Here is an 18,416-nt window from a genome sequence, read left to right as displayed (position 1 = left end):
TGTTCATTGTTCATTGGACAGTTTGCGCTGTAATAACAAAGAGGATCACAATATAACATTCAATGCCGAGTGTGTCTGGGTGATGCGCTGTATTCTTATTTTATTACCAGCGTACTTCATATAGACATTTTACACATTGATCACGTCACACATTAACATACACATATAAGCACTCACGTACGACACACCTACACGGATACACACATTCTCTCTGTCAAACATATAGACACTCAAACTTCATTATTACAGAGGTTGAAAAAGATGTCACATTTATGCGGGGAAATATATCTCTGTTAGGACATGATTGCAGATCTAAGACAACAAGGTAAACAGCATTATTTGGATCTTATAGCAACCTGCTTTGTTCATTTGTATTTATTTGGTAATCATTGCATGTTGAGCAAGTTCACTGGTACTTCTCATAAAAGCCCTTCCATAAAATTTTACTGACCTTCCATTCACATATAAAATTAATAGAAAATAAATCAGTTTTTAAGGCAGCAGTTCTATATACATTAAGATCATCAGAGTGTAAGATCATTTAAAGGCATACGGTACTATGCAGGATTTTTACCTTGGAAATATTATAAAATAACCATGCTCAGACATATCTATGATGGACTGGCAATCTCCAGCTTCGTGCACATTTGCAAAAATCTGTGCACCGTCTGTATTTCTAAGACGTGTCTGGGATGTTTCTGGACGCGCCTTTCTTTGTGGGGAGTGGTGGGGGGGGGGGGTGGCCACAGAGCCCGTGGGATGGGATCAGGATTCAGCAGAGCGTTTGTCAGCAGAGCCACTGCAATGGCGGAGATGAAGAAACACAAGCACAGCGGAGTGAAACAACAAGCCCACACGGCTCGTTCAAAGACCAGAGCCAACCCTGGAATTGCTTTTCCTCGATGGCGACAGCTGAAGCTCACCAAGGGGGATGAACAGCGACGTGGAGTTGGCGTGGTTTCTGTTGAACCAGCAAAGTACCATTGCCTCTAGCTGTACAGCTAGCTACGCTTGTTGTTGCCCTCAAGGGAGGTGAGTGGGTGGGGATGCGGACGGAGGAGGAGACTGTAAGAGACCTTGACTGTAAACACAGGACCACAGCAAGGCTAAAAATCCTGCATAGTATGCCTTTTTTTTTTTTTTTTAAATAAACAAAAAAAAAACAATAAAACACAAATGATATGAAAAAAAAAGGGGAAAAAAATCCTTCCATCTGTCAGTGTTCAGCAGCTAAGCCCACAGCCTCCAGACTAAGCGCAGCGTTGCAGATTAGACCACCTGAGTGGTAGAGACCGACAGCGTCATTCCGTTCAGGGCAGCCTCAGCGTCAGGGGGTGCAAGCGTCCTGCGGAACACACCATCAGGGGTCCCCACACAGCAGGGGTCCCCCCCTGTCACGTTGGTGAAACAGGCATAATGTCATCTCTGGGCGTGGCAAGGCTGGCGGCGTGGTGGCTGGCAGTAAGGTGGCACGGACGTCAGGCTCTTACGCTTCTGTGCAAAGTTAAGTGCAATCAAGGGTTGTGGTCGGGGGGGGGGGGGGCGGTGTCTGGGCGTGGCAAAGGGGCGGTCAGCAGGGGTTGACCTGGGTCAGCTGGATCATTGGGTGCTGCTGGTACGTTTTGCGAATCTCTCCAAGAGAGGTGATTAGGGACTCGAAAGAGGGGCGTTGGCCAGGGTCAGCATCCCAGCAACGCTGCATCTCCAGGTACACCTGTGGGACAGGAAATATGGCCGTGGGGTTTCTGCGTTTGTGTCTGGATGTGGCTGTGAGTGCGTGTGACTGTGTGTGAGTGTGTGTGTGTTTGGGTGTGGGTGTGAGTGTGTGTGACTGTGTGTGAGTGTGTGTGTTTGGGTGTGAGTGTTTGGGTGTGGGTGTGTGTGTGAGTGTGTGTGTTTACCTGGTGTGTGTGAGTGTGTGTGTTTACCTGGTGTGTGTGAGTGTGTGTGTGACTGTGTGTGTGTGTGTGTGAGTGTGTGTGTTTACCTGGTGTGGGCAGTCTCGGGGGCAGGGCAGTCTTCTGCGTCGCTCCAGCAGATCAATCAGCTTCATCACTGTCATCTGTCCCTGAACAGCTCCCATCATCTCAAAGAATTTCTGTAAAAACACACACACACACACATACACACGGTCACATGCTCCTCAGAACCCCCACACACAGTCACATGCTCCTCAGAACCCCCACACACAGTCACATGCTCCTCAGAACCCCCACACACAGTCACATGCTCCTCAGAACCCACACACACAGTCACATGCTCCTCAGAACCCCCACACACAGTCACATGTTCCGCAGAATCCACACACACAGTCACATGTTCCTCAGAACCCACACACACAGTCACATGTTCCTCAGAACCCCCACACACAGTCACTTATTATTATTGGGGTGTGGTGTTCAGCTGTACAGCTGCCGGGTTCGGTGTTCAGGCGCATACCGTGGGAGGGCTCTGTCGGTGGTCGCAGCGGGTCAGAAGCTCGTACAGCGTCACTCCGAAGGACCAGACGTCAGAAGAGAAGGAGAACTTGCTCTCCTTCAGACACTCGATGGCGTACCTGCGGCACAGAGAATCACACTCAGGACACGCACACGCGCGAGAGAAACCCAACGCACAGGACACTCAACGGAACACCCGAGGCACAGCACAGGCACAGCCGGCCCCGCCCACAACGGAACACCCGAGGCACAGCACAGGCACAGCCGGCCCCGCCCACAACGGAACACCCGAGGCACACCACAGGCACAGCCGGCCCCGCCCACAACGGAACACCCGAGGCACACCACAGGCACAGCCGGCCCCGCCCACAATGGAACACCCGAGGCACACCACAGGCACACCACAGGCACAGCCGGCCCCACCCACAACGGAACACCCGAGGCCCACCACAGGCACAGCCGGCCCCGCCCACAACGGAACACCCGAGGCACAGCACAGGCACAGCCGGCCCCGCCCACAACGGAACCCACCAGAACACGGGGCTGTCTCCGTCCTCGCGGACCCGGTAGTACACCTCCCCTTCCGGGATGTACTTGCTGAGCCCGAAGTCCCCGATCTTCACCATGTTCTCGTTCTCCACCAGGACGTTCCGCGCGGCCAGGTCCCGGTGGATGTAGCGCTTGGAGTGCAGGTACTCCATTCCCTGAGGACCAGAGCAGCTCGGACCCTTACTCTTACATTCAAAGGACGAGTCGAGGCCGGGCTCGACTCGCAGCGTGCAGCAACGAGAGCCCAAAAAGTACCCAGGGCAGCCCTGCACCCCTCACGGGTCTCCGATCTCACCTGGCACATCTGTTCGGCGAACAGGAGCGTCTGCGCCATGCTCACGTGGTGCTTGGGCAGGTAGTCCCTCAGGCTGCCCAGCGGAAGGTACTCCATGATCAGCTGCACCACCTGCCCACCTGCAGAGACACACAGGCTTACAGCCAGCTCGCCTTCCAGCCTCCCACACAGGAGAGGGACCTCTCAGGTACAGGTACAGGTGTACAGCAGGTGTGTGAAAGGCTACAGGAGTGATAAAGGCTACAAGTGCGATAAAAGAGTACAGGTGTGTGAAAGGAAACAGGTTTGATAAATATGTGATGATGGGTATAGGAGTGAGGATGGGTACAGGTATGATGAAGGTTATAGGTGTGATAAAGGGTACAGGTATAATGAAGGTTATAGGTGTGATGATGGGTACAGGTGTGATAAAGGGTACAGGTATGATGAAGGTTATAGGTGTGATGACGGGTACAGGTGTGATAAAGGGTACAGGTGAAATAGAGACAGGTGAGCTGAAGGGGGCAGGAGGGATGCGACAGGTGGCAGGTGAGGAGAGAAGGCGTGCCACACCTAGTTCAGAGCAGCAGCCCTTGTACTTGACGATGTTCTGGTGGTAAAGAGACTTGAGGATGTCAATCTCCTTCCTCCAGCCTCCGTTGGGCTGAGCCCCGCCCTCCTGCTTCATCACCTTCACCGCCACATACTCTCCCGTCCCATCATTGGCTGGGTCGTACACATACAGCATCACCTTCCCAAAATGCCCCTGAAATACACATATAGTATCACCTTCCCAAAATGCCCCTGAAATACACATACAGAATCACCTTCCCAAAATCTCCTGAAATACACAAACAGCATCACCTTCCCAAAATGCCCCTGAAAAACGCATACAGTATCACCTTCCCAAAATGCCCCTGAAATACACATACAGTATCACCTTCCCAAAATGCCCCTGAAATACATATACAGCATCACCTTCCCAAAATTCCCCTGAAATACACGTACAGCATCAACTTCCCAAAATTCCCCTGAAATACACATACAGTATCACCTTCCCAAACTTTCCACGAGTCACACACATGCATGCACACATTCCTGCTCTCACGCAAACACACACTCTCTCACTCTCTCCAACACACACACACTCTCCCACACACACACACACACACACACACTAGGCTAGCAGATGCCCTCACCTCTCCCAGGTCTCGAATCTTCTTCAGGTAGCGCTTGAGGAAGACGCTGGGATCTGCTTCAGGGACGGACTCAAACTTGGAGGAGATATCAGGATCTGACCAATCACAACATGGTGCTGCTGTTAATCACCACAGCCAGTCATGACATACACTACACAACCAAAAGTATCTGGACACCCCTTGGTCTGGTGTTGTTTTTCATGGTTTGGGCTAAGCCCCTTAGTTACTGTGAAGGCAAATCATAGTGCTACAGGAGACATGCTACAGGAGATCACATTCTAGGCAATTCTGTGCTTCCCCAACACTTTGGGGAAGGCCCGTTCCTGTTTCAGCATGACAGTGCCCCCCAGGCTCACAGTGAGGTGCATATAGAAATGGTTTGGTAGAGAACATTGTGGAAAAACGTGACTAGCCTGCACAGAGCCCTGACCTCAACCCCACCCAAATTTTGGGATCAATGGAAAGCCAACTGCTAGCCAGGCCTAATTGCCCAATGAGTGCCTGACCTTACTCATGCTCTTCTGGCTGAATGGAAGCAAATCCCTGCAGCAATGCACCAACATCTAGTATAAAGCCTTCCCAGAAGAGTGGGGATTGTTATAGCAGCAAAGGGTGGGCCAACTAACTCCATATTACTGCCCATAATTTTGGATGGATGAGATGCTGGACATCAGGTGTCCACATATTTTTGGCCATGCAGTGCATCACACCAAAATGGCGCCCTGGTTAATCCTTAGAGTCAACAACAACAACAACAACAACAACAGTCTATGAGTCCTGGCACAGCTTGCCATGGACTGAGAGCAAAGCAAACGAGCGGGAGGGAGAGACCTACTCTTGTACTGCAGGTCAGTCAGCTCTCTGAGGATGGTGCGGAAGGACGGTCTCTCCGCCGGGTCGTAGGTCAGGCACATGCTGATGAAGCTGGCCAGTTCCGCGGACGAGGGCTCCGGCAGGTGACTCCTCGTCTCGTAAAACCGCTCTTTCTGCGGGGGGGGGGGGGGGGGTACCAGTGAGGGTTTTTAGGGGGGCTCCTCGTTTCGTAAAATCACTCTAATGTGCGGGAGGGAGGTGGCAGGGGTCAGGGGTCAGGGGTCAGGGGTCAAACTGGAGGGCCATTTGCTGGGGGGGGGGGGTGGGTGGGGGTGTTTGGGGTGTCAGCGGGTTTTTTAGGGGTACCTCAGCGAGCGTGCTCTTGCTCATGGGCAGGACCCCGTCATTGCAGATCTCCAGCAGCGTGGCCCCGAAGCTCCACTGGTCGGCGGTGTTCCCCAGGCGCCCCCCCTTGGACAGGGTGAGGCACTCCGGGGCCAGCCAGGGCACCCGCTCCACACGCTCTGCACACGACACACAAACACGCCTCACTCCTCGGACCAGCACGCCCAATCGCTCACTGAGCACACGCAGCGATCTTCACCTCACGCGGACGGCTTATCCCACCAACGTACACATCTGCTTATGCTTACTCACTGCGTCTAATCACATCAGCCTGTCCACATGCAATACAGATCAGTGAATCTGTGACTTCTTTCAGAATCAAATACTTTCACAAAAAAAAAAAACGGTACAAAAATTCAGATGTGAGCTCAGGATTTTCAACACGTTAACACAAGTTATATCAGGTCCATGTTAAAGCTAGCTAGCAATTTAACTAGGATGGAAAACACCAGCTAGTACTGGGACCTGTGGAATACTGAGCTAGCGAGAAGTTTAGCAAGGCAACACTCTTAGTACACAGACGTGGTGCTGGCTGCCGCTGGGATGGGCATGGGACGTAGCGCACCGATGACTGACAGGCGGGCGTGGCAGTACCTTCCCGGGAGAGCGCGGTGACGGCGATGCCCGGGTCACTAAGTTTGACGAAGGGGGCTGTGCCCTCCTCCAAACCCTTCCGAGCCACCAGGATGTTCTTCGCACAAACGTTGCCGTGGACCAGACGCTTCTTCTCCTGTGGGGGGGGGGGGGGGGTATAGAGCGTGAGAACCAGGGAAGGAATAGTATGACACGCATGAAGTGGATTACGATGATGGAGTGTTGTGGTAGGAGGGAGGGTAGGAGGGAAAGGGTGGGGTTAGGGGGGGACGTAAAGGTACACTCACCAGGTAGCTCAGGGCACTTGCCAGCTGCTTAGCAACCATGAATTTCCACTGGGGAGTGACCACGCCCCTTTCTTTCTGCAGGAAAACGTCCAGCGGCCCAAATTCCACAAACTCCTCCACCATGATGTCTGTCACAGGGCAAAGGTCACACAGGAATGTCAGTGAGGGGGTTTTCATTGTTGGGCGTACGGGAAGGGCATGTGACGTGGCCTGTGATTGGCCGAGAGGCGTGAATGCCCTGGCGACGGGCGAGCTACTCACTCTCTGATCCTTTGACAGAAACCCCATGGACAAAAACGAGGTAACTGTGAGACACCTGACTCATCAGACTAGCAGTCTCAAAGAACGCCTGCGGGAGAGAGGAGGGAGAGGGAGAGAGAGGAGGGAGGGAGAGAGAGAGAGAGAGAGAGAGAGAGGAGGGAGGGGAGAGAGAGAGAGAGCAGGGAGGGAGGGAGAGAGAGAGAGAGAGAGAGAGGAGGGAGGGGAGAGAGAGAGAGAGCAGGGAGGAGGGAGGGAGAGAGAGAGAGAGATAGAGAGGAGGGAGAGAGAAAGAGAGAGAGAGAGAGCAGGGAGGAGGGAGGGAGGGAGGGAGAGAGAGAGAGAGAGAGGAGGGGGAGAGCGAGAGAGAGAGAGAGCAGGGAGGAGGGAGGGAGAGAGAGAGAGAGAGAGAGAGAGAGAGAGAGAGGAGGGGGAGAGAGAGAGAGAGAGCAGGGAGGAGGGAGGGAGAGAGAGAGAGAGAGAGCAGGGAGGAGGGAGGGAGAGAGAGAGAGAGAGAGATAGAGAGGAGGGAGGGAGAGAGAGAGAGAGAGAGAGAGCAGGGAGGAGGGAGAGAGAGAGAGAGAGAGAGCAGGGAGGAGGGAGGGAGGGAGGGAGGGGGAGAGAGAGAGAGAGGGAGAGGAGGGAGGGAGAGAGAGAGAGAGAGAGAGAAAGAAAGGCAGACAGGGAGAGAGAGAGAGAGGGAGAGAGAGAGAGAGAGAGAAAGAAAGGCAGACAGGGAGAGAGCGATAGAGAGAGAAAGAAAGGCAGACAGGGAGAGAGAGAGAGAGGGAGAGAGAGAGAGAGAGAGAAAGAAAGGCAGACAGGGAGAGAGCGATAGAGAGAGAAAGAAAGGCAGACAGGGAGAGAGAGAGAGAGGGAGAGAGAGAGAGAGAGAGAAAGAAAGGCAGACAGGGAGAGAGCGATAGAGAGAGAAAGAAAGGCAGACAGGGAGAGAGAGAGAGGGGGCAGGGAGAAAAAGAGCATTTACATACACATTTCACATTTAGCAAATTCCCTTGTCCGTAGCAACGGGGAAGCAGAGCGAGCGGCAGGTGAGGCTGAGCGGGCGGCGGGGCGACGGGGCGACGGCTCACCAGCGCGATGTCCCTGTGGCTCTGCTCCAGCACCTTCAGCACCACGCGGATCCCCTTGTCCTTGCCCTGGTTGTTGTTCCGCTCGCCGAAGCCGTCGTCCTCATCCTCGTCAGCCCAAACCCGCAGCCAACCGGAGTAGATGTTGGTCCTGGTGCCCCGCCCCAAATGCTGCTCCTGTGAAACACAGAAACTTTCAGCAACCTTCCCCCACCTCAGGGGGGTGGCCCGGGGAAAAATGTGACCTAGACAGGGAAGGAGGGGCATGGAGAGATGGGAGCGAGTAAGGATTTTGTGACTGTGTAGAGGTTAGAGGGATAGGTAAGAGTTGTGTATAGGTTAGAGGAATAGGTAAGAGTTGTGTATAGGTTAGAGGAATAGGTAAGAGTTGTGTATAGGTTAGAGGGATAGGTAAGAGTTGTGTATAGGTTAGAGGAATAGGTAAGAGTTGTGTATAGGTTAGAGGAATAGGTAAGGGTTGTGTATAGGTTAGAGGAATAGGTAAGAGTTGTGTATAGGTTAGAGGGATAGGTAAGAGTTGTGTATAGGTTAGGAGGGATAGGTAAGAGTTGTGTATAGGTTAGAGGGATAGGTAAGAGTTGTCTGTAAGTTAGGGGGGTGGCTGAAGACAGGGACTCACCTGTGTGATCTCCTTGTCTCGGATCTGGTGGAAACGTAGTTGGCTCAGGTTCAGGGCATTGGAGTCACCCAGAATGACCTTATGACCCCGAACTACAGTCAGGTCTGTGAGCTCTGTAACACACACACACACACACACACAGTGACATACAGTTCCACACACACATACACACACACACACACACAGTGACATACAGTTCCACACACACACACACACACACACACACACAGTGACATACGGTTCCCCACACACACACACACACACACACACACAGTGACATACAGTTCCATACGCACACACACACACACAACACAGTGACATACAGTTCCACGTGCACACACACACACACGCACGCACGCACACACACACGCACACACACGTACGCACGCACGCACGCACGCACGCACACACGCACAAACGCACACACACACGTACCTCCGGCTCTTGGCACACAGCACTTCCTCACAGTGAAGCAGTCCTGGCCGGACTTCAGAAGGCAGGGCTTCAGGCTGTCCACCAGCTCCCTGATGCTGCTGAACTCCCGGTCCCAGCCCTCCAGGAGAAACAGCGCCCCCTTCTGCTGGATGCGGAACTGCCGGTGACAGCCAACGCCGTTCTGCAAGAGCGCACAGCACACACCAGGTTACACGCAACCCCACACACCGCTCGCTCCCCATTAACGGCACGCACGGGCACACTGTCCAATCGCGCTCCGCTTAAGCCGATATGGAAATGCCGACGGTACTGTCCCCGGCCCCCCCACACTGAGGTGGGCGTGGCCAGGTGAGGTCTCTACCTGGGCACTGTTGATGACGGTTAAGATGATGCGGTGAAAGTCCAGAATGCTCCAGCGCAGGAGGAACACCCCCTGCTCCCCACCTTCTTTCCTCAGCCTCTGCAGAGCAAAGTCCTCCCTGTGAGAGAGAGAGAGAGAGAGAGAGAGAGAAAGAATGAGAGTGAGAGAGAGAAAGAGAGAGAGAACTTAATCGTCCATATATGTGTGCATACATGCACAGTGTATTGTGTGTGTGTGGTATCAGGTTGCCTCAGATTTCTTGAGTCAGAACTGGTTGCTTATTTTATGAGGAAATTATGAGGACAAGAAGCAGGCCTTGTGGATTGCAGACCCCTGCTGTAATGTGTAGTGTTTAGTGTGCAGGTGGGAGGCATCATGGCCAGTTTGAACCGCCATAGTGCATAAGGTAGTTTACATTACATTACATTAATTTAACAGATACTCCCATGCAGAGGGACCTACAGTGTAGGAGAACAGAAGAGCATTCACCTGATTAACATGAGAAACAGTGCCAGACCTGGCCGACAACATTCCCAGACCAGCAAGTGCATAGTGTAGTGTGTGTATAATCTACAATGTGTAGGGGCACTGTGTATACTGCATGCAGTCTGTAGTGTGTGTGTGTGAGTGTGTGAGTGTGTGTGTGAGTGTGTGTGTGTGTGTGTGTGTGTGTGTGTGTGAGTGTGTGTGAGTGTGTGTGTGTGTGTGTGTGTGAGTGTGCGTGAGTGTGCGTGTGCGTGTGTGTGTGAGTGTGTGTGTGTAGTAACTGCACAGTGCGTAGTGCGGTGCGCGTTACGCACCGTATGGGCCCGTACAGGCCGTTGTTTGCACTCAGCACCACTCTGGGCGGGGCCACCTCCTGACACAGGTAGTGATGGGCGTCAGCGGTCAGGCGGAAATAGCCATCGAGCAGAGAGACGAAGGAGCGAGCCTGCAGGCTGGAGCCCAGGCACACGTCCTACACCACGGGGTTTCAACAGAACGTTTCACAGAGTTTCAACAGAACGTTTCACAGAGTTTCAACAGAACGTTTCACAGGGTCTAAACAGAACGTTTCACAGAGTTTAACCAGAATTCAAAAAAAACTTTTACAGACCTAAAACATCATTTCAGAGTTCAAATAGACTGTTTCATATCATATAAAAGTGCAGTTTTACAAACGGGTTTACCATGGAGACGTTGTCCTGCAGGGTGATGCAAACGCGGGCTCCAGCGATGCGGATGTGGTAGATGTCAGGGAAGTCGCAGAAGGTGCTCCACGTGATGGGGGCGTCGTCCTCCTGCTGCTGCAGGAGGGGCTCACCCCGTTTTCGAAACCCTCCATTCCCTTTCACAACACGGTGGTTTTCCTGGGCCTTGGGAACACACACACACACACACACGCACACACACACACACACACACACACACACGCGCACACACGCACACACGCACACACACACACGCACATTTTAAGCACACAGAGACACATCCAGTATCGGCATGTCGTTGGTAACCTGGCAACCTGAAATAAACAGACACTCACTGCCGGGGGCTGGGGCTGAGGCACCTCCCTCCACTGGACACCGGCCGTGCCCGAGACCATGATCTGGTGAGTGACGCTGGTTGTGGGCGGGGCCGTGGGCGGGGCACTGAGGTAGGCGCTGTTCCCGCCCCACTCGGTCTGCAGGCTCAGGTGCGTGAGGGGGAAGGTCTCCGAGCCGAAGCTGGGCGCCAGGTGCTCCAGGGTGGACAGGTACTTGTACATGAGGTCCTGCAGGCCGAGCCGGCCGACGCCCACCGTGTGCAGCTGGAAGCTCCGCACGAACTGGCCGAACACGCGGCGGACCCGCAGCCGGGTCAGCCAGCTGTCCCGCATCATCAGCTGCGCCAGGGAGCGCGGGATGCACTGCTGGAAACTGCAGAGAGACACCGTCACACACCGTCACACTCGCACTGAGACACCGTCACACTCGCACTGAAACACCGTCACACACCGTCACACTCGCACTGAAACGCACTCACACTCGCACTGAAACACCGTCACACTCGCACTGAAACACACTCACACTCGCACTGAAACACCGTCACACTCGCACTGAAACACCGTCACACTCACACTGAAACACACACACACTCGCACTGAAACACCGTCACACTCGCACTGAAACACACTCACACACCGGCACACTCGCACTGAAACACCGTCACACTCGCACTCACACACCGTCACACTCGCACTGAAACACCATCACACTCGCACTGAAACACACTCACACTCGCACTGAAACACCGTCACACTCGCACTGAAACACACTCACACACCGGCACACTCGCACTGAAACACCGTCACACTCGCACTGAAACACACTCACACACCGTCACACTCGCACTGAAACACACTCACACACCGTCACACTCGCACTGAAACACACTCACACACCGGCACACTCGCACTGAAACACACTCACACACCGTCACACTCGCACTGAAACACACTCACACACCGTCACACTCGCACTGAAACACCGTCACACTCGCACTGAAACACACTCACACTCGCACTGAAACACACTCACACTCGCACTGAAACACACTCACACACCGTCACACTCGCACTGAAACACACTCACACACCGGCACACTCGCACTGAAACACACTCACACACCGTCACACTCGCACTGAAACACCGTCACACTCGCACTCACACACCGTCATGCTCGCACTGAAACACACTCACACTCGCACTGAAACACCGTCACACTCGCACTGAAACACACTCACACTCGCACTGAAACACTCACACTCGCACTGAAACACACTCACACTCGCACTGAAACACACTCACACTCGCACTGAAACACACTCACACTCGCACTGAAACACACTCACACTCGCACTGAAACACTCACACTCGCACTGAAACACACTCACACTCGCACTGAAACACACTCACACTCGCACTGAAACACTCACACTCGCACTGAAACACACTCACACTCGCACTGAAACACCGTCACACTTGCGCTGAAACACACTCACACACGCACTGAAACACCGTCACACTCACACTGAAACACACACACACCGTCACACTCGCACTGAAACACACTCACACACCGTCACACTCGCACTGAAATACACTCACACACGCACTGAAACACCGTCACACTCGCACTGAAACACACTCACACACCGTCACACTCGCACTGAAACACACTCACACTCGCACTGAAACACCGTCACACTCGCACTGAAACACACTCACACACCGGCACACTCGCACTGAAACATCGTGACACTCGCACTGAAACACCGTCACACTCGCACTGAAACACACTCACACACCGTCACACTCGCACTGAAACACCGTCACACTCGCACTGAAACACACTCACACTCGCACTGAGACACACTCACACACCGTCACACTCGCACTGAAACACCGTGACACTCGCACTGAAACACCGTCACACTCGCACTGAAACACACTCACACACCGTCACACTCGCACTGAAACACCGTCACACTCGCACTGAAACACACTCACACACCGTGACACTCGCACTGAAACACTGTCACACTCGCACTGAAACACACTCACACTCGCACTGAGACACACTCACACACCGTCACACTCGCACTGAAACACCGTGACACTCGCACTGAAACACCGTCACACTCGCACTGAAACACACTCACACACACACACACACCGTCACACTCGCACTGAAACACACTCACACACCGTCACACTCGCACTGAAACACACTCACACACCGTCACACTCGCACTGAAACACCGTCACACTCGCACTGAAACACACTCACACTCGCACTGAAACACACTCACACACACACACACACCGTCACACTCGCACTGAAACACACTCACACACCGTCACACTCGCACTGAAACACACTCACACTCGCATTGAAACACACTCACACTTGCACTGAAACACACTCACACACGCACACACACGCGCACATGCACACGCTCACACACGCACATGCACATGCAAACGCTCATACGCGCACATGCTCACACACACACGCACATGCTCACACACGTGCCTCACACTCACAGACACGGACGCCTCACACCCACACACACACACACTCACACACGTACTTGCACTCACACTCACAGACACGCACGCCTCACACACACACACACACACGCACAGACACACATGCGCACATGCACACTCACTCACACACGCACACTCACACAAACGTACACACACGCTCACACTCACACACACACACACACATACACATGCACATACACACAAACTCACACTCACGTGCCCGTGCACACACGCGCACATACACACACACACACAAACACACACACACCACAGTAGGGTTCACTCTATCTAGGTACTTCCAGAAGCAGGAAGTGGTTACCTGATCTTTTTGGCTGCTTCCTGCAGCGTACATCCAGAGAGCAGTGCCTCGTGGGATAGGTGCAGGACGGCCATGCCCAAACTCTCATTCTTAAAGCGGCTCAGCTCCTCCCCCCTGCCAGCCTCTGGCAGGGGCGCAACGTCATTCACGAAGTCAAACTTCGACTGAAACGCAACCGCAGTCAAAATTTATTAGTGTCATTGCCGAGGAAATGGCTCACACGCACAACACAAACACAAACACAAACACACACGCACACAGACACACGCACATACGAGCACACACCCACACACACTCACACACACGCACAGTCACACACTGCGACCCACCTGGGCGAACAGGTACTCGAGGGACGGCTGCTCCAGGAGAGGGGCGCCTCCTTGCTCTGCGTCCGCAGTGCCGGCGTCGGGCCGGCTGGCAGTGTGGGGGGCGTGCCGGTACACGGCCGGCTCCTTGTCGGTCGCGTGCCAGTTCCTGAAGTAGAACCTGCAGGACCACACAGCGCTCACACTCACACACTGGCAAAAGAAACAGGAGCCCCCTGAATATGACACACGCACGGATGCACACACACACACGCGCGCACGCACACACATGCACGCACGTGCACACACACAAATGCACGCGCACACACACACGCACGCGCGCACACATGCATGCACACACACACGCACGCACACACACACACATGCACGCACGGGCACACACACGAACGCATGCACGCACACACGCATGCACACACACACACACACACACATGCGAGCGCACATGCGCACACACACACACATTCTCTAACCTCATGCGGAAGTGCAGGACGAGGCTGGTCTCCGGGTTGAATGTGTGGTTGGGGCTGTACCAGCAGCAGGAGGAGGGGCTGTACAGAGCAAACAGACTGTGGCACAGAGGGGTGATACCTGCAGAGGCAAGACACACATTTATATACAAACAGTAATTTATATGCACACACGCACACGCACACACTCACAAACACACACACTCACGCACGCACTCACTCGCACTCACACACTCACAAACACACACGCACAAACACACACACTCACGCACGCACTCACTCGCACTCACACACTCACAAACACACACACACTCACCCACTTGCTGGGCTGCGAGGATTGACAGCTCCTCAGCAGTCACCTGTCCCTCCCTGTGCGACAGGTAGCGTTCGCCCTCTTTGGTCCAGAACAGGAGAACGTGGAGCCCGGGCCCGAGGGGAGCCTCTACGTGGCTCCCAGAATTCATCCGCATGGCCACGCCTTCACACCAGGACAGCCGGGAAAGAGAGACTCGTTTACCTGCTGCAGTCCCTCCACCAGAGCAGCAGAGGCAGGGCTTGGAGAGGGAGAGATCATAGAGCCACTCCACACTGTGGGGGGGGGGGGGGACAGAACAGTTTCAGAACACAGCAGGAGAGAGACCATAACTCTAGTCTGAAAGGGGTACTATTTAGTCAGTCTGGTCCAGCTCTAAAGTGGGAAAGGAGTCCATTAGCACCCGTCTTATACAGTGAGCATATTACATAGAATGGTTAAAAACGGCATTAAAAAAATGCAGAACTGAATTTATATAAAGTGGATAGCTTTATTAATAGGCTACATACCCTTTTAAATGTGACGCATTAGCGTCACAGGTGTTGTTGCAGAAGTGAACAGACACATAAACACTGGTGTCTTAAGAAGCACGTTTGGTATGTAACATCAATAGACTTTTATATGTAGCGATTATTAAAGCTCTGAGACACAACCATAACTCTGTAAACACCGAAATGATAGCATTTTTAACAGGGTTATAATTTTACTAAGAAAACAGGATGCATAATGGAATTCCAGTGACAGTTTAAACCCCCAATTATACCCAGCTTTACTAGCGATTAATATGTGCTTATAATTGTAAACCTGTAGTTTAAACCCAAATGAGATGTCAAGCATCCAAAGTGCGACGTTTGACTTAATTACAAGTGAATTAAATTTATGCTAAATCTAGCTCGCTAGTTGGTTAGATAACAAGCTAACCAGGCCTTCCGGGTGTAAAAGCAGGAACTCAAACTAATAAACGTCATCAACAGCCGGTTCGTGTGAACACTAAGGTTAAAAATGAGTGCCGAATAAAACATTTAAAACCTGTCTAAAATGTACTAGATAACCAGCCATCCGATTGATATTTCGCGTCATATAATCGCTAGCAAACAAGCCAACCAGCAGCTGGATATCAGGACGTCTCTGGTGCGCTGTACGAAATAATGACAGTTTCACCGCTACGCAAATAAACAGATCGCATTAAAATGGCCTATTGAGAAAGCGAAAACTAAGTTTTTCTTCAGACAACATCCATGTTCGCAACCACAGTAAACCCCAGTCTTACCATGCGAGTCTGTGAATTCACCAGGGTAAAAGCGACAGAATTTAAGCAGGGGGTCTGCAGCTAATATGCAATATTCCCCCTTACGAGGTTTTTAAAGCATTCTCTGTACGCCCACGCGCCAGCGAGCAGGTCTCCGTTTTGACAAATGTATCGAACTGCTATGCAGCGCGTGACGGACAAAGCCGCTCCCTCTGTGTTGAGCGCGTTCACGCGTAATCTTGCGTGGGGAGAACAACAAGCCAGAGAGCTCTGATCCGAACTCTGATCCAAACTCAGATTACTGGCGCTTTATTGAGTCACATCAGGCGCACAATTTAGCACCGCTTGCTACACCAGGTAACCCATTATACAAGTAATTGTATCGGAATGACACTGTTACATGGCTAATAATTCTACATTTTATTTATAACTTACTTTTATCGATTCAGCATCGCTGTCCTGAGTGTTAGCAGGTAAGACAAAACACACACATATCACCAAAAGATTAATAAGAGAACCAGTACAGCAGTAAAATGAAATACATTTCAAAACACATGACGCAAAGTCATAAGGGAAGTGCTGTCAAAGCGTACACGGACGGGAATGGATCTGGATCAGGGCGCTGATGCACGGAGAAGTGAGGCCATTAACTCGGCAGGAGAATTGTGCCGTTAAAACAGGACTTAAGAGGGAGTGTTGTACGTGCAAGGTTGTAGTATTGGGTTCCCATGGCCTTGTGTGTGTAAGGGCACAAGCAGCAGAGTTCTTGACATCCTGGGGTTTGTCTTAATATTCCCCCCGAAGCCCCGAAGAGCAGTAGGCCTACTGTCACAGCCTCACAGTGAAGACGACCCAGCTCAAGTGAAGCTCAAATGTTTTCTATGTGTGGTGACAAATGAACAAACAGCTATAACATATTCGAAAACATCCTTGCTCTTTCAACATTCCTAAGGAATATTTGCATGTCAACATGAACCAGATCTCACTGACAATACATGCAGTTCTTTGTGATGCTGTTCATGAAATTAACTTTAGAAATTTTAAAAAATAGGGGACTGCTGGGTGGCTCATCCTGTTAAGGCACTGTTCTATTGCTTGAGTGGGTCCCACAGCCTCATGTTGAATGCCAACTGCGGCCAGCAGTCTCACAGGGCAACGCACAGTTTGTTGTGCGTTATCTAATGACGCATCAGGTTCAGTTGGCCCGGGATGACAGCCTCTCATTGTGCACCAGTGACCCCTGCTGGTTGGTCAGGAACCTGCAGGTCTGTTTAACTGCACTTGAAATGGCATCCCTCAAACCCAGGCCCCTCAGATCTTATCGGAAATGGGCCAATGTGGGTGCAGTTTTTTGTTTTAGCCCGGCGCTAACTTGTGACTGCGCGATCCTGACTTGAAGAGTGGTGATGTGATAAGAATTAGTAGCTCGGCTCACGTGGTTTGGAGGACAGCCCATGCTTGTCTGTGTTCTCCTGAATTGACAGCAGAGGTCATAATGGGCACTGCGGCATGAGCGTGATTGAGAGATTCCAAAAAGTGTGACCTAAAAACGCTCACCATGAAAAATAATAAGTAGTGAAGACACTTCAGAACGACAGAAAGCTTTCAAGGTTTTGCTGTAACTGACACATTTTATTGCACGTTTACAATGCTCAAGATGGGTTTAAGATGTTTGGACAGGTTGAGTGGCACACTAAAATACAATTCATTAATGGTATTATGAAGAAGTGCCCAGAGAGGTAATTTAGTACTCAACTAAAGAGTATAATGTACAAGTCATACATCAAAGAAGTTGCAAGGAGCATGCACAAGCACACATAAGCATAGGAAATTAAAGATGTACTACTGCTAATGTGAAGGGAAATGTGGAAAGCATCCTGATTGGTTAATGTAGAGTCACACTGTAAGTCAATTACCGAAGGTATTCCCCGCCCCATTTTGCTCTGAACCACATCCATTTGTGCTGTTACAATACTCAAATAACCCATCCATTATATGCCACTCTTAGAAAACCCACCCTTTAGTAACCAGTACGGATTTGTAAACTCGAAATAAAGGAGGTGGAAACCCCTTCTTACCCCTCCATATGTTTAATTAGCTTTTTAATCAATGACAATAAGTAGAGCTTCCCAAATTTATGCCGTGATGACATTTTTCCCAACATTATATCTGACGCTGTGGATAAATCAAGTCTTCATTCTCTGTGCCCAAATCCCAGCATGCATTAGGTGAGATGCAGGAATACATCCATAATACTATGAGAGGACTACTGTGATTATCCTGCCAACAACGCACCATTCAAATGAAGGAGGTACAGTGCAGACA

The 18,416-nt window shown here is 51.8% G+C and overlaps 1 protein-coding gene across 2 annotated transcripts; it reads right to left on the bottom strand.

Moving 5' to 3' along the window:
- Positions 1-74: 74 nt before the first annotated feature.
- On the bottom strand, positions 75-16,299 carry tyk2 (tyrosine kinase 2). Of its 2 annotated transcripts, none has more exons than XM_035398003.1 (24): positions 16,113-16,299; positions 14,846-15,117; positions 14,533-14,650; positions 14,066-14,222; positions 13,737-13,900; positions 10,870-11,242; positions 10,514-10,699; positions 10,145-10,302; positions 9,345-9,462; positions 8,984-9,164; positions 8,549-8,661; positions 7,912-8,085; positions 6,821-6,908; positions 6,560-6,687; positions 6,273-6,408; positions 5,640-5,797; positions 5,296-5,446; positions 4,461-4,555; positions 3,835-4,027; positions 3,283-3,401; positions 2,970-3,142; positions 2,440-2,557; positions 1,988-2,098; positions 75-1,714 (listed from the first exon to the last, which is right to left on the bottom strand). In XM_035398003.1, the coding sequence occupies exons 2-24, from the start codon at positions 14,997-14,999 to the stop codon at positions 1,571-1,573; spliced, it is 3,510 nt and encodes a 1,169-aa protein (XP_035253894.1). In that variant the 5' UTR covers positions 15,000-15,117; positions 16,113-16,299; the 3' UTR covers positions 75-1,570. The 2 variants fall into 2 exon arrangements, with proteins under 2 accessions (XP_035253894.1, XP_035253895.1); XM_035398004.1 differs by having other exon boundaries at positions 14,846-15,015.
- Positions 16,300-18,416: the final 2,117 nt, after the last annotated feature.

This window comes from Anguilla anguilla, chromosome 17, assembly GCF_013347855.1.
Source record: "Anguilla anguilla isolate fAngAng1 chromosome 17, fAngAng1.pri, whole genome shotgun sequence".
In the NCBI taxonomy this organism is placed as follows: domain Eukaryota; kingdom Metazoa; phylum Chordata; class Actinopteri; order Anguilliformes; family Anguillidae; genus Anguilla; species Anguilla anguilla.
This window is presented reverse-complemented; position numbering and strand designations above follow the sequence as displayed.